Source organism: Muntiacus reevesi, chromosome 6, assembly GCF_963930625.1.
Source record: "Muntiacus reevesi chromosome 6, mMunRee1.1, whole genome shotgun sequence".
In the NCBI taxonomy this organism is placed as follows: Eukaryota; Metazoa; Chordata; class Mammalia; order Artiodactyla; family Cervidae; genus Muntiacus; species Muntiacus reevesi.
The window spans coordinates 41,864,013-41,887,012 of record NC_089254.1 but is presented as its reverse complement, the minus strand read 5'-3'; the positions used below and the strand labels follow the sequence as shown (position 1 = coordinate 41,887,012).

General features: G+C 38.0%; 1 protein-coding gene and 1 non-coding gene across 2 annotated transcripts in view; both read left to right on the top strand.

Moving 5' to 3' along the window:
* Positions 1–23,000, top strand: part of FBXL13 (F-box and leucine rich repeat protein 13) — a 215,503-nt gene that overhangs the window by 154,262 nt on the left and 38,241 nt on the right. The window contains exons 16-17 of the mRNA XM_065938466.1: positions 666–785; positions 1,528–1,654. Coding sequence (XP_065794538.1) covers positions 666–785; positions 1,528–1,654 — 247 coding nt within the window. The remainder of the gene's footprint in view (positions 1–665; positions 786–1,527; positions 1,655–23,000) is intronic.
* Positions 16,393–16,465, top strand: TRNAC-ACA (transfer RNA cysteine (anticodon ACA)). The gene has a single exon. It is a non-coding gene; the product is annotated as a tRNA-Cys (tRNA).

The window sequence follows — 23,000 nt, the reverse complement described above, 5'->3', positions numbered from 1 at the left end:
GTCATTTTATTAAAAGTGTGTTTTTTGTTGACTATAATTCAGAGAATCATTTATAAATCAGGACTTATGGGAGGGGTGGCACTGACACAGGTTTCTCTGATTAACGACAGTGTGGGAAGGCTGAGGTCAAGGTCTTCTCACAGCATCGGGTTTTGTCTGCTTCAGAAAGGATCTATACGTAACTTACTGGGTTTTTTCTAGTCCAGCTAAACTGACCTGTACATAGTGGAAATTCCTCTAAGATTTTGATAGTAGTTTGATTGTAAGTATTGGTTCTCCCTATCCTAAGTTTTGGTCTTTTTCTTTAGCAGGAGATTGCAATAGGCACTATGTAACATGATCACATTTTAACTTCAGGGAAGAAACCTTGCAGGCCATCTGTTTTATTAATAGTCATGCCACCAATTAAATGAACAAATGAACAGGAATAGCATTTTTAGTAATACTTCTATTACTATCATACTTCTATTACTATCATTTATATATTTTCTATTAAGGTAAAAGCCAAATAACAAAATTTGGTTTACAAACGTGGACAAAATACCAGATATAGATATTACCTTGCTATTTTGGAATGTACTGGGTGTAGTAGCTCTTATTTTAATAGTACTGTACATATTTACACATAAAATCACATGTAGAACTTTCCTTATTCTTTCCTACAGAATTGGCGATATGGGACTAAAGCAATTTCTTGACGGTCCTGCAAGCACAAAGATAAGAGAATTAAACTTAAGTAACTGTACCCACCTGGGTGATGCCTCCATTGCAAAACTATCAGAACGGTATGATAAAACAATAATATTATATATAATATTAGTAGTTGTATATCTCTTGATATGAGAGATCAGAGATAGACTTTTGAAGCCATTTGGAAAACATCAGGGATGCCTAGAAGCTGGTCCAATATTCAGTTAAACCAAGTAAGATATTGGAGTCATAGATTGAATTAATATTTTCCTATCTCTGTTTATTACTAATTTCACCTTGGAGAAAGTTTGAGATGGAATCACTCAAGAAGTTATAAATAGCTATACCTGGGTGACTTATCTGTCCTTTTCAAGAACATTGTCTCTATGTAAATCTTTACTCCAGTGTATCCCAAGGGATATTCTAGTGGGTGAATTTATTCTTGAGCCTCTTTACTTGTCAAAAGTCTTGTGTACACCACAGGGTGAAGTCCAATTCTTGTGGTAAATGTGTAAGGAAAAGTGAGAGATTTAACTTTGTCCTTTTAGTGGTTATTCATCTTGGTATTTATATGAGTTTTTTTGCATGCATGTGATATTTTTTTCTTATCAGAAATTGCAAGATGAAATGAAATCACAGAAAAAGTATTTCACTTAGCTGCATAATGTCAATTATTTCCACTTTTAAGCTTACTATTAACATTGACATTATGATGAGAAAAATAAAATCCTTGTTTCAATAGCATTTGCTTTCCCCAGATAGTTTTTATGCAAAGAAATTGCTATTTGACAGGGTGATGAAAAGTTTAAAGTACTTTTTCATGCTACTTTCTTTCAGGTGCTATAATCTAAACTACTTGAGTTTACGAAATTGTGAACATCTGACTGATCTAGGAGTTGAATTTATTGCAAACATCTTTTCTTTGGTATCAGTTGATCTCTCTGGAACAGACATCTCTAATGAGGTAAAAGAAAATGACTTCTATTGTTTTCTGTAACACAATCATTTTCCATTTTGTAAACAATGGAGAGAACAACAACTATTTGTTTCTTAAATTATTTGATTATAAAGGGTAAGTTTGGGAAAACTTTTTCTGAAATAGTGATGGTTGAGGTTATTTGTAAATCAATGGTTTTGTTTCTATTTCAAAAAATGGCAAAATACAATATTTGCAGGAAAGTCCTGACAGATCAGACTGTTAGATCTGAAATTTGTTTCAACTATGGACATTTGCTCATTGTGAAGATATATTTTAGATGGCTTAAATATATTTTCTTTGTGGATTACACATTCCAAAAGATTACCTTAGTGCCTTTAGATCCAAGTCTTTAGTTCAAAACTGAAATCTAAAAATGGCCTCCTTAATAAACAATAAAAGTTTTAAAAAAATGAAAAAAAAAGGGGGGAATAAAAATGGCCTCTTCAAATCTATAAAGGGATATATTTTTAAGAAACTAATTTCCTGCAAGCTGCTGTAGCTACTCATTAGAGTTGAAACACAGGTCACACCCATCCTATCATTCCAACACTGCTTCATTCAAAATGAAGATAAATCCAGAGATTTGTCATGTTTCTGAGAGACTTTAATGGACTGCAGTTAGATAATAAATATGCTGGCTTCTCTTGAAATCAGAGCATTAGGAGGGCCAGAAGAAGACAACAGAGGCTAGGATCTCCCCTCCATCTGCTTGCTAAATCCCTAGTCATCCCTCAATCTCAACAAATACCACTGTCTCTGAGGCCTTCTCTGAGAAGTCCTACCATACAGGCAAACACAGCAATTTCTCTGTGTACATCTGCAGCCTCAGTGTATCCTTTACCATGACCTCTTTCTCACCACATTACTGATACCTGTGTTATACGTCCATCTTTCCCCACACATTCAGTAGGCTCTTTTAAATAAAGAACTGTGTCTGTTTATTGGTACGGTTCTTTCTCTTTTTTATCTAAGAGTGAATTTAGATTTGGCCTCCATTCTGCTAGCTGGTCTCCTCTCCTCTTACTTGGAGTGTTGGTGGTGGTGGCAGTTTAGTTGCTAAGTCATGTCTGACTCTTGTGACCCCATGGACTGTAGCCTACCAGGCTCCTCTCTGTCCATGGGATTCTCCAGGCAAGAATATCGGAGTGATTTGTCATTTCCTTCTCCAGGGGATCTTCCCAACCCAGGAATCAAACCTGGGTCTCCGGCATTGCAGGCAGTTTCTTTACCAACTAAGGAGTGTTGGAGTGTTGTCTAAATGCAGAATGACATGGGGAGGTCAGGATAGTTATATGTAGTCAACTCATTATAGTGAAATCAAGCCTGGTCTCCTCAATGCTGTCTTTTGTCCAAGGTGGAATCCCCTGAAGTGTCTGATGGCCCATCTGGTCTTTGGTTTCCTTCCAGGGAAATCCCAGATGTATATTCCCTGTCCCAGCTCCAAGGTCCCCTCAAGTTTTGGGGCTCCTTTGTCGTATGTGCCTTGTTCTGGGCCCCTCCAGGTCATCCTGAGGTGTGGGGACTCTATGAGGCCTTCTTAGGTCCACAGTCCCAGATATCCCCTGCAGACATTTTCCCACTTTTACATCTGGGTGTATTTGTCCTCAGACCCATGCCTCACCCTTGTTACTCTCCTACAGAGTGGCTGACTTATGTCAGTTAGATTCCAGCTGGGTTTGGTGCTTGTAAGGTATCTGTGAACAACAGCAGGGTTGGGAGCAGGGAGGGCCAGGGTTCTTGTCCACCTTTCCCTGCATTATTATTTCAGCTGCATTTCTTTTGTGATCTATTCCCTTTAGTCAGGATTGTTGTGGTTCCAGTTTCCCACATGACCTTGGACTTTGGGCTGCCAGAAACACCACCTCTTTCCATTGTCCTTCCAGCATAGGTGTCGTACTGGCTTCCTGCTACTGCTAATTTCAGGATTTTGTCCTTATTCCATTAGGCTCCTGAGGTATCTAATACCTATTAGTCAATTTTCTTTCACGATTATACTTCCTCAGTTTTAAACAAGAGTTGTTTTTATTTTCCTCATTAGATTTTAGCTGGTACAATGATGAGCATAGGGAAATTCTGATCCCTTGTTGCTTTTCACAAGCATACCAGGGAAAGATAGGATGAGTTCTCATGTACTCTTATATTCCCAACCTATCAGGAGATAGAGTTCAGGGAGGTCTGGAAGTTGGCCCTGTATCCCAGCACCTTATCCTTTTGCTTCCCTCTGGCTCTCCCTTCCCCTCTACTTCCTCTAAGCTCCCCTCCTTCCTGAGCTGCTGTCTCCCTTCCCCTCCCCTTCCCCTTCTCTTCTCCTCTCCCCTCTTCTCTTCTTTGCTCCCTGTCTTTTCTCTTGGCATAGATTCTTTATCTAATCTGGGGGTGGAAGACGTGTTCCAACTGATTACATGGTTTTTAAAAATGTCATGCTCCAAGTCTTTCAGGGTTTAGAATTTTAAGCTTACAAGTCCAGGATGTTTTTCTACTCTGCTGTTCTGTAAAAACCCTTCCCTGACACACAAGCAGAAGGTCCAGCTGTTGTCTGAAGGATCACAGGGTAATGAGACGGATCAAAGCACATTATAAATTATATCAAAATATAATTCCACCACAGCACTCCTCACAAGCCTGAAGTATCTGGTGAACATTTGTTGAATTAACGAAAGGAGGTTTAGATGCTCTATCCTAGTTTTTAGCATTTGCGAAAAACTCAGTTTTTATTTTCAAAGATCATATATTAAAATTTTTATCAACTGAGGATAAGTATAAAATTTAGGGATATAGCCTCAAGTCCCATTCACTGTTTTTATTTTCTTGTTAAAAAAAAAAAACAAAAAACCAATCTGAAAGAACACCTGTGGAGAAGAAAGTTAGTTGTTTTCTGCTAAAAGATGGAAAAATTAGTCTTCTGAAGGCTATTGTTTTCTTCCTTCAAGTCAGTTAAATTCTGACCTAGAAGGGGAATGACTGACAACATAAGCTCCGACAGCTCTGGAAGCTAACTTCAAACAGTCAAATTAAAATGAGTCAGCCCAGATGTCAAACTGGGCAGCTAACACCAGCCTGGACTGTAGGTCTGATGAAATGCAAATATGACTATAGATTTAACACTTAGGATTTAAGCTCTGGAATGTTACAGATATTACCAGAGGTCAAATGTGACCACTTATACCTTTGGGAAAAAATAGATTATGTTTTCTAATAATTATGCTCACTCATGATTCTTTTCAATAGTTGAGTTTTCAGTTTGAATCATACTATACATTTAGTTAACAAATATTTATTCTGACTACACTGTGCTCAGTGCTAAGAGTACTGGAATGAACCAAACAGACCCAGCCCCTCCTCCTAGCCCTTATATTCTAGTGGAAGACAGGTGTGGAACAAAGGTTATAAAACGAGATGGGTGCGGGAAACAAACAGAAGGGAAACTTAACCTGAATCAGTCAGAGAAGACCTTCTTTTACAAGAGAAGGAGAAGGAGTATGTGGTAAATCACAGAAACAGCTTGCACAAAGATAAAGAGGTTGAAAGTATGGTGGCATTAAGGACATCTGTGCATTTGGATATAGCTTGATTGTGAGGAGAGTGGTAAGAGATGATGTTTGACAGGTAGGCAGGGGCCAGGTCATGAGGGGCCCAGAAGCCACAGTGAGGAATTCGTCCTCTGCCTTGTTGGCAATAGAAGGACATTCAGTATTGTTAATTAGGCCATAAAATATTAAAAATGAAATTTTGAAAAGATCATTATCTGCTGGATAGACATGGGAATAATGCACTAGGGCGTCTCTAGTGCCTCAGGCAGTAAAGAATCCACCTGTAATGCCAGAGACCTGGGTTCAATCCCTGGGCCAGGAAGATCCCCTGGAGAAGGAAGCTTGGCAGGCTATAGTCCAGCGGGGTCACAAAGAGTCAGACATGCCTGAGCGACTAAGCATAAATGGTCAGTGACTGATTACAAAGCAGTAATCCAGGTGAAAAATTATGAGGGTCTGTATCAGGGCTAGAACCAGGGAGACGGTAGTAAGGCTGGCACAGCAGATTTGAGAGACATTTGGAGAAAGAATCAATGGGAACTAGAGACAGAATGAATATGGAGGTAAGGAAGAGAAGGAGAAAATCAAGGATGATACCAGATTTTTGGCTTGAGGGGCTGTATAAACGGTGGTATCCCTTACTGAGCTGTGCCCTTTCCACAGTGGGAGGAGAAGGATTGCTACAGGCTGGGGAAATAGGCATGCTTAGTTTGAGTCACCTGAAAGACAGCTTTACAGAGATGTAGAAGAGCTCTAGAAATAAGCAGGGAAATCAGTGAAATTTACTAGTCTGAAGGTAGACGAACTCTTTAAGGTTGCATGGGTAATGGGATTTTATGTCTGGAAAATCATGGATGCTCATGAGGAAGTTAATCAGCAAAGAAAAAACTATAGATATTTAGAAATCAAGCAATATATTTAACTGAGAGAACTAATTTAAATGGGGACAGCAAGGAAGAGAACAGTTACTTCAAACTTTATACATTCCTTTTAATAATTTTACCGTCTTCATTCATTCCTTTTGGGAAAAATAGTGACTAATCTATTACATCATCCAAGAATAAAAGTTGTTTAGGAAGTTATCTAATAAGCATATTTTACAGAAAGAAGAAGGATATTAATTTTCATCTTCCAATATAAAGAGAATAGGGTTTGTAAGTGAAGGAAATAGATTACTAGTGTGATGATATTTTATGGTATCTTTAAAAACCTTTAATTTTCGATAGCTTTTTCTTAATGTCTAATTCAGCAAGATGTTATTAATTCCCTATTGCCCCAGAGGATTGTTTGAATATAAGGTTATATTTCCAGTATATGGGAACAGGTTTTCTGCTAGTTAGGAGAATTATCATTTACTGAAGACCACAGGATCCCTAGTTAGGGCAGTTAAATCTGTTACTTAGGTTGTCTTAGTCACCACCCATACTTGTTTAAAGGAAAAATGAGTCAGAGCTATGTTTCAGACATATGCTTAGACAGTGGTTTAAGAAGACTCTTTCATTTGCCTGATTTTCAAAATTTTTCACCATGAGCACTAGAAAAATGTTCACCCTAAGTGTCCATTGTGTAGGCCATCTCCTGGCATCCCTTCACGAGAACATAACACCCATGAGGCTGAGACTTAATTTTGTTCACTGCTGTTTTCCCAGAATCCTGAGGGTAGGAGATGCTTGATAAATATTCACTGAAGGAACTAACTCTGAGCCCTACAATACCAAATATGAGTAAGATTTGTTCCCTGCAGCCCAATTTGGCAGAGTAAATGTGACTCATTTAAATATGGTATGGCAGATGGAGTGATAGAGGATGCAGAGAAAGGGATCTATTAACTCAGCCAGTCTAACACGAAAGCATGCCTATGCTTGCTTATTCAGGGAACTTTATGCAGCTTAGTACTGCTAGAATATACTGTGAAAAGGCGAGGTTACCACCGGAATGTCACACTATGCCAAGGAGTCTGGACTTGAATCAATGGATGATGAAGTAGCACCTAGAAGGGGAATCACAGTCATGGTCAGTCTCCCATTTTAGATTATCTGGGTTATTCTGTTTGCTTGGGCTCCAAAACCATTGCAGATGGTGACTGCAGCCATGAAATTAAAAGACGCTTGCTCCTTGGAAGAAAAACTATGACAAACATAGACAGCATATTAAAAAGCAGAGACATCACTTTGTTGACAAAGGTCCATATAGTCAAAGTTGTATAGTTTTTCCAGTAGTCATGTATGGATGTCAGAGTTGTACCACAGAGAAGAATTAATGCTGAAGAATGAATGCTTTTGAACTGTGGTGCTGGAGAAGACTCTTGACAGTCCCTTGGACTGCAAGGAGATCAAACCAATAAATATGAAAGGAAATCAACCCTGAATATTCATTGGAAGGACTGATGCTAAAGCTGAAAAGCTCTAATACTTTGGCCACCTGATGCAAAGAGCCAACTCTTTGGAAAAGACCCTGATGCTGGGAAAAACTGAGGGCAGGAGGAGAAGGAATAACAGAGGATGGGATGGTTGGATGGCATTACTGATACAATGGACATGAGTTTGAGCAAACTCTGGGAGAGAGTGAAGGACAAGGAAGCCTGGCATACTGCAGTCCATGAGGTCACAATGAGTCGGATACAACTTAGCAACTGAACAACAACAAATTCTCTGGGGGACAGATTGGAGGGGAAAGCAGTGGGAGTTATTTCAGAGTTAAAGAGATGAATTTTTTAACTAGGTCAGAGTAGTAGTGTGGAAAGAACACTGTCAAGACTACTTAGGAGGTAAAACTGAAAGAATTTGGTGACTGACTAGATGGGGAAGATAAGGGCCTAGAGGTCAAGAGGATAAGAATGATTCCAAATCTGATTTTGGGTAGATGGAGGTCCTACCTCAAAGAAAGTTAGGTAATGCAGGAAAAGTAATAGGTTTTGAGGGAAAGGTGGTTTTGGTTTTATTAGAATGAGTTAGAGTATGTAGGATATTCAGGCCAAAGACTTGGGGGAGAGATCCTGAAGGAAGACTCAGATTTTTAGGAGTCATCAGCATGGAGGTTTGTATGTGGCAAAGATCCTGAGAGAGTGTAGGGAGTAAGGAGAAATGTGTACCTGGGAGGAACACAAGAAAACCAGTATTAAAGAGTAGAAAGAAGATGAATCCACGGAGTATACTAAAGATAGAAGATGAAAAAGGTTTCTAAGATAACCAGAAGAGTGCAGTCATGTGTGGAATGTTGAGAGGATAATGCAGCAATGTCTAATAAAATAGAAATAAAATCAGAGAAAGACCAAAGTTTTAAAGACATTTACCATTAATTAAACAGATCACTGCTGACTCCTCCATTATCATTCATGTCTCTGCTCCTCTAATTCCCTTTCTTCCAGCCCCACTGCCACTTTTTAGCTCCTGAAACAAGCCAAATTGTTTCCTACCTTGGGATATTTACACATACTGTACTTTCAGCTTTGAATACTCCTCCTTCCATACTTGTGCCTGGGTGGGTAGATGCTGAGCAAGAAATCACAGATGTTTCTGACAATAGCTGCAACTTCCTAACATAAGCTAATAGTGTCTTTTAAGATATTTTGGATGTAATTTTATTTATAATAAACATTAGTCATGCTATCCATAATGACCAAATAATCACGCTCTCAACATAGGTCATTTCAAGGCAATATCAATAGGCTTTATTTTATTGACGCATTCTTTTTTTTTTTTAAGAAAACATAAATCACATGGTGAGATTAACTTCTCTACATGTCTTTCTAAACAAGTTAGCATTATTTAGCTCCTAGTATACCATATCTCATCTGTGCCACATTACAGCATAGTCTCCAAAAGGGATATTAGGCTTTTAGAAGGCCTCACAGCAATAAAGGCTCTTAAATTGCTGGTAGCAACCAAATTATTTTCAAATTGAACTGTAAAAAAATAAATTAATTAAGTAACCCTAATTAAATATTAACCAAACTGATCACATGGATCACAACCTTCTCTAACTCAATGAAACTACAAGCCATGCCATGTGGGGCCACCCAAGATAGACAGGTCATGGTGGAGAATCTGACAAAACAAGGCCCAGTGGAGAACAGAATGGCAAACCACTTCAGCATTCTTGCCTTGAGAATCCCATGAACAGTATGAAAAGGCAAAAAGATATGACACTGAAAGATGAACTCCCCAAGTCAGTAGGTGCCCAATATGCTACTGGAGAAGTGCAGAGAAATAGCTCCAGAAAGAATGAAGAGGCTGAACCAGAAAGAAAACAACACCCAGTTGTGGATGTGACTGGTGATGGAAGTAAAGCCTGAAGCTGTAAAGAACAACATTGCATACAAACCTGGAATGTTAGGTCCATGTATCAAGGTAAATTAGAAATGGTCAAACAGGAGATGGCAAGAGTGACCAATGACATTTTAGGAATCAGTGAACTAAAATGGGCTGGAATGGGCGAATTTATTTCAGATGACCATTATATCTACTACAGTGGGAAAGAATCCCTTAGAAGAAACGGAATAGCCCACATAGTCAACATGAGTCTTAAATGCAGTACTTGGGTGCAATCTCAAAAACAACAGAATGGTCTCTGTTTGTTTCCAAGGCAAACCATTCAACATCACAGTAATCCAAGTCTATTCCCCAACCACTATTGCTGAAGAAGCTGAACAGTCCTATGATGACCTACAAGACCTTCTAGAACTAACACCAAAAGAAACATGTCCTTTTCATCATAGGGGACTGGAATGCAAAAGTAGGAAGTCAAGAGATACCTGGGGTAACAGGCAAGTTTGGCCTTGGTGAACAAAATGAAGCAAGGCAAAGGCTAACAGATTTTCCCAAGAGAACACACTGGTCACAGCAAACACTCTCTTCCAACAACACAAGAGAAGACTCTACACATGGACATCATCAATGGTCAATACCAAAATCAGATTGATTATATTCTTTGCAGCCAAAGATGGAGAAGTCAGCAAAAACAAGACCAGGAGCTGACTGTGGCACAGATCATGAACACTTCATTGCCAAATTTAGACTTAAATTGAAGAAAGTAGGGAAAACCACTAGACCATTCAGGTATGACCTAAATCAAATCCCTTATGATTACACAGTGGAAGTGACAAATAGATTCAAGGGATTAGATTTGATAGACAGAATGCCTGAAGAACTACGGATGGGGATTCATAACATTGAACAGAGGCGGTGATCAAAACTATCTCAAAGAAAAACAAATGCAAAAAGGCAAAATGGTTGCCTAAGGAGGCCTTACAAACATCTATGAAAAGAAGAGAAGCAAAAGGCAAAGGAGAAAAGAAAAGATACATCCATCTAAATCCAGAGTTCCAAAGAATAGCAAGGAGAGATAAGAAAGCCTTCCTAAGTGAACAATGCAATGAAGTAGAGGAAAACAACAGAATGGGAAAGACTAGAGATCTCTTCAAGAAAATTAGATACACCAAGGGAACATTTCATGAAAAGATGAGCACAATAAAGGATAGGTATGGACCTAACAGAAGAGGAAGATATTAAGAAGAGGTGACAATAATACACAGAAGAACTATACAAAAAAGATCTTAAAAACCCAGATAATCATGATGGTGTGATCACTCACCTAGAGCCAGACATCCTGGAGTGCAAAGTCAAGTGGGTCTTAAGAAGCATCACTATGAACAAAGTAAGTGGAGGTGATGGAATTCCATCTTAACTATTTCAAAACCTAAAAGGTGATGGTGTGAAAGTGCTGCACTCAGTATGCCAGCAAATTCAGAAAACTCAGCAGTGACCACAGGACTAGAAAAGGTCAATTTTAATTCCAATCCCAAAGAAAGGCAGTGCCAAAGAATGTTCAAATGACCACACAATTGCACTCATCTCACATGCTAGCAAAGTAATGCTCAGAAGTCCCCAAGCTAGGCTTCAATAATAGTAAGTGAACCCATGAACTTCCAGAGGTTAACGCTGGATTTAGAAGAGGCAGAGGAATCAAAGATCAAATTGCCAACATCTGTTGGATCATAGAAAAAGCAAGAGAATTCCAGAAAAACATCTACTTCTTCTTCATTGACTATGCTAAAGCCTTTGACTATGTAGATCACAACAAAGTGTGGAAAATTCTTCAAGAGATGGGAATATCAGACTACCTCCTGAGAAATCTATATACAGGTCAAGGAGCAATAGTTAGAACTGGACATGGAACAATGGACTGGTTCCAAATTGGAAAGGAATATGTCAAGGCTGTATATTGTCACCTTGCTTATTTAACTTGTATGTAGAGTAAGTACATCAGGCAAAATGCCAGGCTGAATGAAGCACAAGCTGGAATCAAGATTGCCGAGAGAAATATCACCAACCTCAGATGTGCAGATGTCACCACTCTGCAGAAAGTGAAGAGGAAATAAAGAGCCTCTTGATGAAGGTGAAAGAGGAGAGTGAAAAAGTCGGCTTAAAACTCACCATTCAAAAAACGAAGATCATGGCATCTGGCCCCATCACTTCATGGAAAATAGATGGGGAAACAATGGAAACAGTGACAGACTTTATTTTCTTTGGCTCCAAAATCACTGCAGATGGTGATTGCAGCCATGAAATTAAAAAGACACTTGCTCCTTGGAAAAAAGCTGTGACTAACCTAGACAGCATATTAAAAAGCAGAGACATCTTTGCCGACAAAGGTCCATCTAGTCACAGCTATGGTTTTTCCAGTATTCATGTATGGATGTGAGAGTTGGATTATAAAGAAAAGCTGAGCACAGAAAAATTGATGCTTTTGAACTGTGGTGCTGAAGAAGACTCTTGAGAATCCCTCGGACTGCAAGGAGATCAAACCAGTCAATCATAAAGGAAATCAGTCCTGAATATTCATTGGAAGGACTGATGCTGAAGCTGAAGCTCCATACTTCAGTTGCCTGATGCAAAAAGCTGACTCATTGGAAAAGACCCTGATGCTGGAAAAGACTGAAGGCAGGATGAGAAGGGGACAACAGAAGATGAGATGGTTGGATGGCATCACCGACTTGACGAACATGAATTTGAGCAAGCTCCGGGAAAATGGTGATCGAGAAGCTTGCTGTGCTGCAGTCCATGGGGAAGCAAAGAGTTGGACATGACTGTGTGACTGAACTGAACTGAACTGTATTGAATATTGGCATGTTTTCCATATTAATTTTGACTGTATATATTATAAGATCATTTCAGATCTAGCAAAAAAATAAAATCTCTATGACTAAGTAATATGTAAGAATAGAAAGAAGCCAGTATGAGATCTTTAACAATAATTAGTGTAGTCTAAACATCTCTCAATTCTGTTCCCCTGCCTCCTCTCCATCCCTGCTGTCACTGCCATAGTTCAAGCATCATTCTTCTTACTAACCTCTTTTTTCTTAAGCATCACTGTCCTCAATCCATTCTTCACTCTGCTGCAGTGTGGTCTTCCAGCATGCAAATCTGAGTCTTTCACTTCTTTGCTCGTATATTGTCAGGAGATCTACATTGCTTTCAGTATAAAATCTAAACAATATAGTATAGGGGACCAAGACTTCCTAAGGTGGTTCCTGCCCACCTATGCAGCCTCACTTCCAAATAGCTTCCACCTTCATTTTTAGCTCCAGAGACACAGAACTGACTTTCCTACAGCTCCTCAGACAGGTCTTGCTCTTCTTTTCTTCTCACTTCCGTGAGTTATTCTCTCTGTCTGAAACACCCTTTCTTTTTGTCTACCTGCTAACTTCTTGTTCATCCCTCAAGTTTCGGCTGTGTGAAGCTCCCCTGGAATTCCTGGGCAATTCCCAGGCAAAGCTTAGGATCTCCCTACCTTGTGTTTCCACTGTACTTTATAATGTCTCCAAAAAAGCAATCAGTTCAATATATTTTTGAGTCACTCAATGTATTTTAATATTTTTTTCCATGCCTGCCTCCTTACAACATTGTAAGACTCTTCAGGGTAGAAGCTGGATTGTCCCATCTTTGGGATGCCCAGCATGCCCAGCAACTTTTAATGCATAAAAGTTGTGTAAAATATTTGATCAGTGAGTAGTGAGTAAGGGAATGAATGGATCTGGTATTATTTTCTTCCTCTAAACCAAACACAAGATTTTTCAAAATGCCACATCTTCTCAGCTATGATCTGAGCTGGAGTGGGAATGCTTACAGCTACACGTCTTAACCTGATGATATGCTTTCAAGAAACCACCCATCTGTATGGAACACAAACACAAATAAAGGCTGAGGTTTAGTGCACCACAACTCCTAAGCACAGGAAATCACTTGAGATTTAAGAAACAGAAAGAATGGGAGTTAAAAGAAAGCAGAATAACTCAGAGATAAATGGATTTGCCTTGGATCAAAAAAAAAAAAAAAAGCACATAAGTTTGCCCAATTGAACTTTTTCCTATTGAACTGGACCTCTCCTTAGTCCATTCCAGGCCCCTCTTCACACCCAGTGGCCTTATATGAATCTGCTGGTCCCATCACTAGCAATAGTGGTTTTCCTCATAGAGCTTCCAGTCAATTTTCTCCTGTTTCCAGAAAAATGCCTACTAATATCATTGCAAAAAAAGAAGTGACCAACTTGAGCTTGTAACTTCCCTCCAGGAGAATCTTTGGTTGATATAACTTTCCTCTCAACCTCCACCAGGTTGGAGGCAAGTAGACCCACGGTGACTTACTCTATTTCCAGGAAACAGAGATGCTTATTTTCTTTCCCTCCACAGACATATAGAGGACCTATTTCTGTGTATTGACCAAAGCCTGCTTTCCTTTAGATTTGTAGGTTGGTAAATTAGGTTGGAAAGGTTGGCACATTTTAAAAAGTATGGTTACAATATCCATATTAATAATCAAGTAAATAGAAATAAAAATAATTAAAAAGAAAAGGTAAATTATTTTTACAAAATTGTAATTGCTAACCAGAGTGTAAAAGGGAAGATCACTTGTGAGGTTAAAGATATATTTTCATGGACATTGTACAAGATAGTGTTACCAGTGATTTTAGAAAGATGATGTGTTAATCAAGATAAAACGTATTTTCAGATAAAAGTTTTTGTTCTTTATTCCTAAAAGAATGTGTAAGCAATCCTGAATACAGTAACTGCTTCAGAAAGAAACATAATAAATGTAAACAATGATTCACACAATTACAAAACTGTTAGTCACTCAGTTGTGTCTGACTCTTTGCAACCCCATGGACTGTAGCCTGCCAGGCTCCTCTGTTGATAGGATTTTCCAGGCAAGAATATTGGAGTGGGTTGCCATTCCCTTCTCCAGGGGATCTTTCCAACCCAGGGATTGACCTCAGGTCTCCTCAATGCAGGCATATTCTTTACCATCTGAGCCACCAGGGAAGCCGCACAATTACAAAGGGAAATAGATTACACTCAAGAATTATGAGAGTATACTAGCAAGATAGGAGAAAATCTGGTTCATCAAAATAGATAATTTTATAAATAGACTACTCATTCACTCACAGATACTTATTCATTGTCAGCTGTGTATCAAAGCCTATGAAAGAGTCTAGGAGTACTAAAGTTATAGACACAGTCCTCAAGGTATAGCCTAGTGGCAAAAGAACACCACCGAGTAACAGTATTACATGGCTAAAAATTACTAAAAGCAGGAATTCAGAGTGTGGCTTTACATCCTCACTGCTGTCACTACACTATGAGAGCTCAAGCAAGTTACTTAACTTCTCTGTGCCTCCATTACCTTCTCTTTAATACAGTAGTTATAATATTACTTTCCTCATAGTGTTGTGAAGACTTGTAAACTGCTTAACCTAAGTATACGCTGCAGCTGCTGCTAAGTCGCTTCAGTCGTGTCCGACTCTGTGTGACCCCATAGATGGCAGCCCACCAGGCTCCGCCATCCCTGGGATTCTCCAGGCACGAACACTGGAGTGGGTTGCCATTTCCCTCTCCAAAGCATGAATGTGAAAAGTGAAAGTGAAGTCACTCAGTCGTGTCTGACTCTTAGCAACCCCATGGACTGCAGCCTACCAGGCTCCTCCATCCATGGGATTTTCCAGGCAAGGATACTGGAGTGGGTTGCCATTGCCTTCTCCAACCTAAGTATATAGCAATAATTTATCAGACCTATGACATAATGAGATCTATTTACTGTTATGGAGTTATATGCACTGCATTGCATCTTGGCAGCAAGAATGAGTTGGAAGGTGAGTGCTTCTGTCTCTGTTGTCTCTGTGGTGGAGTCAGGAGATGCTCTTCAGCTTTTGAGGTGCAGCTAAGAGCTTTAGTAGGTGTTTGTAAGTTGAAGAAAAGAAGAGCATTCTAGTGAAGGAAGAAGCAGGGAGGCAGGCATGGAGACATGAGAGAGGGTTGTGTGTTGGGGATCCACAAGTGCCTTTGTATTGTCAGAGCATGGCTTGAGACAGAGGATGTGGCAGGAGATGAGGCTGGAGAAAAAGGTAGAGGGTAGAATGAGTATGGCCATAGGTGCCTTGCAAAGCGATTCAGACTATGTGCTATATATATACAAAGGGAGTCAATGCAAAACTCAGAGTAGGACTCAAACAGATTTGTGTACAGAGACATAACAGTAGGAAGATCTATTTAAGAAGGATGAGCTTTTGCGATGACAGCTTAAATAGTGAGGTTCCAACCATGGTGGCAGAAGAGGCATGTATAAGAGATATTTAGAGGTAGTGTAGGTAGGGCTTGGTGGTTGATCAATTGGATATGCAGAGCAGTGGGGCAAGGAGTAAACGCAGATAAAATCCAGGTTTTTATTTGATCAGTTGTGGACATAGCAGTGCCATTACCAGGAAAAGAAACAAGAGAAGGATTAAGACTTGGACGCAAGATGCTGAATTCTCTTTCAACATGTTTCAATCCAGTACCAGGACACTTCTCTCCAGACTAAGAGCTCTTTTTTGTCCTGGTTGACAGATAGAAGACAAGAGATTCATTTGACTTCAGAATCTTCACTTTTGTCTGTTTTGTTTCTCAGCACGTTTACCAAGTTATCACAGGCATTAGGTATATTACAATATAAGCATTACTGAAACAGAAAATTTACACAAAAGATTTTCAACAATACCGTCTAACTCTATCCCCTCTATCACAATAACTTATATCCCATTTTATCCTCAAAAAAGCAACAAGAAAGGAGGCTTCCTATGTTTGCTGTTAGGGACCTTTTGTTCTTTTCAGACTTATCATGATCTACACCTCCAATGGTAGATCTACACCTGCAATGGACTTCCCTGGTGGCTCAGATGGTAAAGTGTCTGCCTACAATGCAGGAGACCCAGGTTCGATCCCTGGGTTAGGAAGATCCCCTGGAGAAGGAAATGGCAACCCACTCCAGCACTCTTGCCTGGAAAATCCCATGGACAGAGGAGTCTGGTAGGCTACAGTCCATGGGGTCGCAAAGAGTTGGACATAATTGAGCGACTTCACTTTTCACACCTCCAATAATAATATCAAAATTGTCAGTCATTCTAGACTCTTGTGTACCACATTCCATCTTATTTCTTAGGATGTGTTTTCCAACATCCTGTAATCAGATATTAAATATCCTAAATTGTATGGATTATATTTATAGATTTCCCAGGTAGAGAAATCTAGGCGCTATAGAGAGAGTCATACACGAAAACAAACTATGGTTACCAAAAGGGATAGCAGGGTAGAGGGGTGATAAACTAGGAGTTTGGGATTAACATATACACACTAGTATATATAAAATAGGTAAACTACAGTACCTACTGTATAGCAGAGGGAACTATACTCAATATCTTGAAAACCTATAATGGAATGAATCTAAAAAAGACTACAAATTCACATTGCTGTACATTTGAAACTAACACATTATAAATTAACTATATTCAATTAAGAAAAAAAGACCAAAACAAAGAGAGAGTCATAAAAGTTGTAAAATGCAGAGAAAGGAACAATGTACTTAATTAAGTAGAAGAAAAGTCTACCACGAGTTATTCAACTTTAACCAGACTTCTTGCTTAAACCAGAAGAAACAGTAGGAAGAACCCATTAAACACTGGTTTCCAGTTTGAATACTAGTCCTTTGAAAGTAACAGTGCTAAGTTTCAGGTGCTTATGGCACGTTCAGGTGTCTAATTTTAAAACTCTGGAGCTCAGAAGAGAGATCTGGGCTAGCTGTAGAGAAGGCTAAGGTGCCTGAAGTTATGGATGAGAGACAGAAGAAGAGAGGTCAATTTCAAAGCTCCAGGGAACTCGCATACTTACTGGGTGGATTTGGAAGATAAACCCACAAAGGAAGCTGAAAATAAACATCCAGAGCAGTAGATAAGGAAAGAGTTCAGAGTGATGTCATGAGAGCTAAGGGAATTGATGTTTCAGAAAGCAAGGTTGAACTTCACAGATGGACCAAGTAACATGGATACAGAGAAGGATATATTAATTTCCGTTAAACAAAATTGTTCATATACATACATACTTGTATATGTTAACATACAAAGTTTAATATTTTGCTTGAATATTGGTGTTTTTGTGCTGTTTAGTTTATTTGGAACAGACGGTAAACTCCCCAGAACTGTTATGGGTCTCATAAAGGGAATATGCATGGTGTTAATACTTTATATAGTTCTTTGTTGATATAGACAAGAATTTAATAATGCACCCATGTATTGGCTTTTTTCCCCCAAGTTATTCTAAATTACTTTTCATATTGAGACATTTTATTTACTTATTCACTCATTCTTTTTTCCTCCTTCTTTTGGTACTTAATTATCTAGTCCCTACTATATTTAAGGCAGTAATTCTAGGCTTCAGTGTAGAAACAGGAATAAGACAAGAAAGCTGCCCCAAAGTTTTTACTAACCTTTCTCCCCCTCAAATCTTCTCTTCTTTGAACAGGATATTTTCTTGTTGTTTTGGTCACTTGCTTTCCCAGTAAGTTGTAGTAATTTTTATTGCCATCAACTAAAAATATAAGTAGGCTGGCCTTATACTCATTCACCAGTATTGGCTGTTTTAATTTCAACAAAAAATAGATATACATTATAACTTTATTGCTATTTGATATTGCATTTAAAAAAATTCTATCAATATAATTTCCCCCTAGATTTATCATTGTGATTGTCTTTTTTCTTATGTAAATTTTATGTTTATATTCTTTAGTCACTTATATATTGGGGGTCTCAGTATTTCTGCCAACTTGTATGAGCTCCTTGTAATAATGTAGTTATTAATCATTTGTCATATGTTCATATTTTTACCATACCTTTATAAAGGCTTATCTCATAACTATGGAAGAGAGGCTTGTAACAGTGTTTTAATCTTGAAAGTCTACCAGCTATACTTATAAAGAATATTCAAGAAAAAATGAATTAAAAGTTGGACAAACTATGCAATCTTATTTAATTTTATATAGTTTTTTCCCTAGAGACTTTCTTTACTCAAAGCAGAACAGATTATAAAATTTATCTATGCTTATTTACTCTTCTGGTGTGCCTTATTAAACTGTTGACCGTTCCCAAACTGAAACATAGCATAAACAAGGGTGGTTTGTGGCAATGTGGCTATCAGATAAATTTCATTATATTTTATTCTAATGTTAGTATTCTATAACGCTTAGATTTTTTCTGAAAGCACCATCTTTCAGAAAAAAAAGCCACATCCAAGTTGTAAAGACTAAATCTTTCAGATTGTGAAACTGATTAACAAGGTTTCATACAGTTCAATTTCATATATAAAACTTGGTTCTTTTTAAATTATGACCAAATGTTTATAGTCTTATAATGGGGCAAAATACTGTTGTTTTTTATTTTCTTCAATGTGTCATCTTTGCCAACAAACAACATAATTACACAAGTAAAAGAGCAACTCCATTCTGTAAACACACTTAACAGGAATGTGGGAAAATTAAAACATTGTTTGCCTGTTAACATAAACATGATCAAAAAGATAAGAAATAACAAGTGTTGGTGAAAATGTGGAGAAAATGGGCTGTTTGTGCACTGTTGGTGGGAATGTAAATTGGAGTAGCCACTATGGAAAACAGTACGGAGGATCCTTAAAAAATTAAGAAAAGAACTATCATATGATGTAGCAATTCTACTTGTGGGTATTTATCCAAAGGAAATGAAAACAGTAATTTAGAAGGATATATGTACCCCCCGTTCATTGCAGCATTATTTACAATAGCCAAAATGGGGGAGCAACCTGTGTCCATTGATGGATGACTGGATAAAGAAAATGTGGTCTATATATGTGTGTGTGTGTGTATTTAGCCATAAAAAAGAAGGAAATCTTGCCATTTCTGACAACATGGATGGATCTTTAGGGTATGATGCCAAGTGAAATGTCAGACCAAGAAAGATAAATACCACATGATCTCAATTATATGTGGAATCTTAAAAAACATCACAGATGCAGAAAACAGATTGATAATTGGCAGAGGTGGGGTTAAGGTTGTGGTTAAGGTAGTTATAAAATAAATAAGTTATAGTTATAAAATAAATAAGTAAATAAATATATTTAAATATTAAATAAGTAAATAAATAAATAAGTCATGGGATATAATAATACAGCATGGTGATTACAGTTAATAACAATGCATTGTATATCTGAAAATTGCTAAGATAGTAGATCTTAGAAGTTCTCATGACAAGAAAAAAATTGGAACTATATATGGTGACAGATTTTAAAGAGACTTATTATGATGATCAGTTCACAAGATATACAAATATTGAATCACTCTGTTGTATACCTGAAAGTAATATAAATGTTATATGTTAATTATATCTCAATAAAAAAGGTTGTTAATAACTGATACAAAAAATTAAGTGGGACAGTTAATTGTTATGTCTAAAATAATCTTTTATTCAAAGTACTTCCCAAATTATTCAGCAGGGAGTAAGAGAAAGAATAATGGAAAAAAAGGTTTAAGTGAATACCAGATTCTACATTCAGAAGGAAAGACAGAATCAGAAAACTCTATATTTTTGCAACTCTCAACAAAATAACTGATTTAGGCAAGGATCATCAATTAATGCTCAAATCATTGACTGAAAGGATGTTGAGAAACAGGGAACTCATGTGGTCTCAAAGGATCACATCATGGATTATTTATTAAGTAAATAGGAAAAATACAGTTCAAATGAAACAGCACCTAGGTAACAGTTTTGCAGAAAATGTTTACCTAGAATCCAATCGTAAGGAACAATCAGAAAAATCCAGAATGTAGGATATTTTATATAATGGCTGGCCTGGGATCTTGAAAGGTAAAATTTAAAGAAAAAAAAAGAAAGGCTAAAGAGACATGACAACCAAATGCAATGCATGAACTCTGGGGATTGGATAAAAAGAAAATCTGAATACTGACTCTATATTATATAGTATAGTACTACTGATAATCTTAGGTATCATATTATATATACATAAGACTATATAGCTACATAGAGAAATGTCCTAGGAAGATGCATATAGAATATTTAGAGGTAAAGCATCATGATATCAGAGACTTATTTTCAAATGGTTCACACTACACATATGAATTTTTAAAAATACATATATATATATATATATCTTCCCTGGTAATTCAGTGGTAAAGAATCTGCTTGTTAATGCAGGAGGTGCAAGATACACGAGTTTGATCCCTGGGTCAGGAAGATAGACTGAAGAAGGAAATGGCAACCCACTTCAGTATTCTTGCCTGGAAAACCCCATGGACAGAGGAGCCTGGCAGGCTACAGTCCATGGGGTCGCAAAGAGTCAGACAGGACCTAATGACTGAACAACAACAACATATACACATACAAAACTATATTCTTACATAAATATAAAGGATATGTAAGTGTTCATTATACCATTTTTTGAGCTTGTCTATAGATTTGAATATTTTCAAAATAAAGAGTTGGGGGAGGTATGTTTTCTGTTTACGTCAGTGATATTCTAAGCCTGGAGTGGTATGACTCAGTCATATACTAAGTACACACAAGCACACACTGTTTCAGCATTTGGTAACTAGCTCACTGCTGATGTGTATCTACATCAGCTAAACAACTCCAGATGTAAAACAGGGGGAGAAAAGACTAGTTTTCAAAGGCTTTGTCTGCTCCAGCTATCTGGTGTACACGCAAGTCTTCCTGGCAGTGTGCAGTATTCCCTCCCACTACTCCCAGGAACCCCAGACTGAACTGCTCACACTTTCCAAATGAAGCCTTTGTTCATGCTGCTTTCTCGGTCTGAAACACTGTTCCTATTACTTTACTTGTCAAAATCTTACCCAGCCTTTAAGGCTTAATTCAAATTCTTCTTCCTCCACGAAAGACTGACACCACCTCCTTCCAATTAAAATAAATCACTCCCTGCTCTGTGGTCTCCATACCTCTTTTGAAACACATCCTCATTCCTTTTTGCATTACTGTCATTTATTCCCTGAAGAGGGAGTTTTGTTTAATAGTGTTGCATAGGATAATATCTATATTCCAGAATAATGCTCAAGGCCCTCATGATGTGGTGCCTGCTTCCTTTTGAATCTTAAGTCTTGACACTCCATCCTATAGACATGATGCCAGAGCTATGCATGTTTAGTCATGCAGTCAAGTCTGACTCTGCAACCCCATGGACTGTAGCCCTCCAGGCTTCTCTGTCCATGGGATTTCCCAGGCAAGAATACTAGAGTTGGGGGATGGGGAGAGAGGTGGGAAGGCAGTTTGGGGGAGGAGGGGGCATATGAATACCTATGACTGATTCATGTTGATGTATGGCAGAAACCATTAAAATATTATAGAATAATTATCCTCCAATTAAAATTAAAATTAAAAATAATACAGCAGTGGGTTGCCATTTCCTACTCCAGGGGATCTTCCTGATCCAGGGATCAAACCCTCATCTCCTGCATTGGCAGGTAGATTCTTTACCACTGAGTCACCTGAGAAGCCATCAGAGCTATAATATAAGCCAATTTTCCACTAGGGTCTCCTGGTCCCTCAATTCCATGGCCTGTCTAAGAGAAAAGTGCTCCCCAGGATACCTATGAATTCCTAAGGTATTCTCATATAACCTGCAATGCTGGTGACTTCTCCAGGCTACCACTTATTTGCTTTCCTTTGCATTTTAACTGATTACAAAATTCAGTCCCTTCTAAGTTTTGGCAAAATAAAACAGAACCTTTCCTGGAAAGCATTCTTGAGTTTGGCTTACTTTTAAAGGAGACGAAGGAGGATTTACATTTTCATGATACTACAAATTCCCTGGAAATTTAAGTATCCACTTTCCTTCTTATTTTTGTCTTATCTTCCCACTTTCCTCTTTCCATCCCTCCCAGAAGTAAAAGTTTGGCACAGCCAACTCCCAGGACTCCTCCCTCAAACAATTAACAAGGGATTAAACAAAACAAAAACAAAACCTTGTAGTTTCTTCCTAAGAGAAATTTTTCGACCAGCTTTTCACATAATTTTTCGAAAAATCCATGTAAATCTAATCATGGCATACTATACAGCTTCATATATACACCATACTATTTCATACTTTAATACTTTTGCACATTCTGCTCCTTCAGCCTGGAATGTCCTTCCCTCTGTAGTTTACTTGGCAAATTGCACTTCCCCACTCATGACTCTCCCCCAATCTTCTCTAATCCAAAATAGTGGCTTCATCTTCCCTCTTTGGTTTAATCATTGTGCACAATATTTACCTTCACAGGATTGTAGCAATCTATTGTTAAGTGTGTCTTCAATGCCAGACTATGGACTCCTTGAGGGTAGACACTGTACCTCACTGACTTTTATACTCTCAGCTTCTATCCCAGAGCCCGATCAATATAATACATGCTAATTAAATATTTTTCAAATGAATAATAAATGAAGAATGAATGAATTTTGCC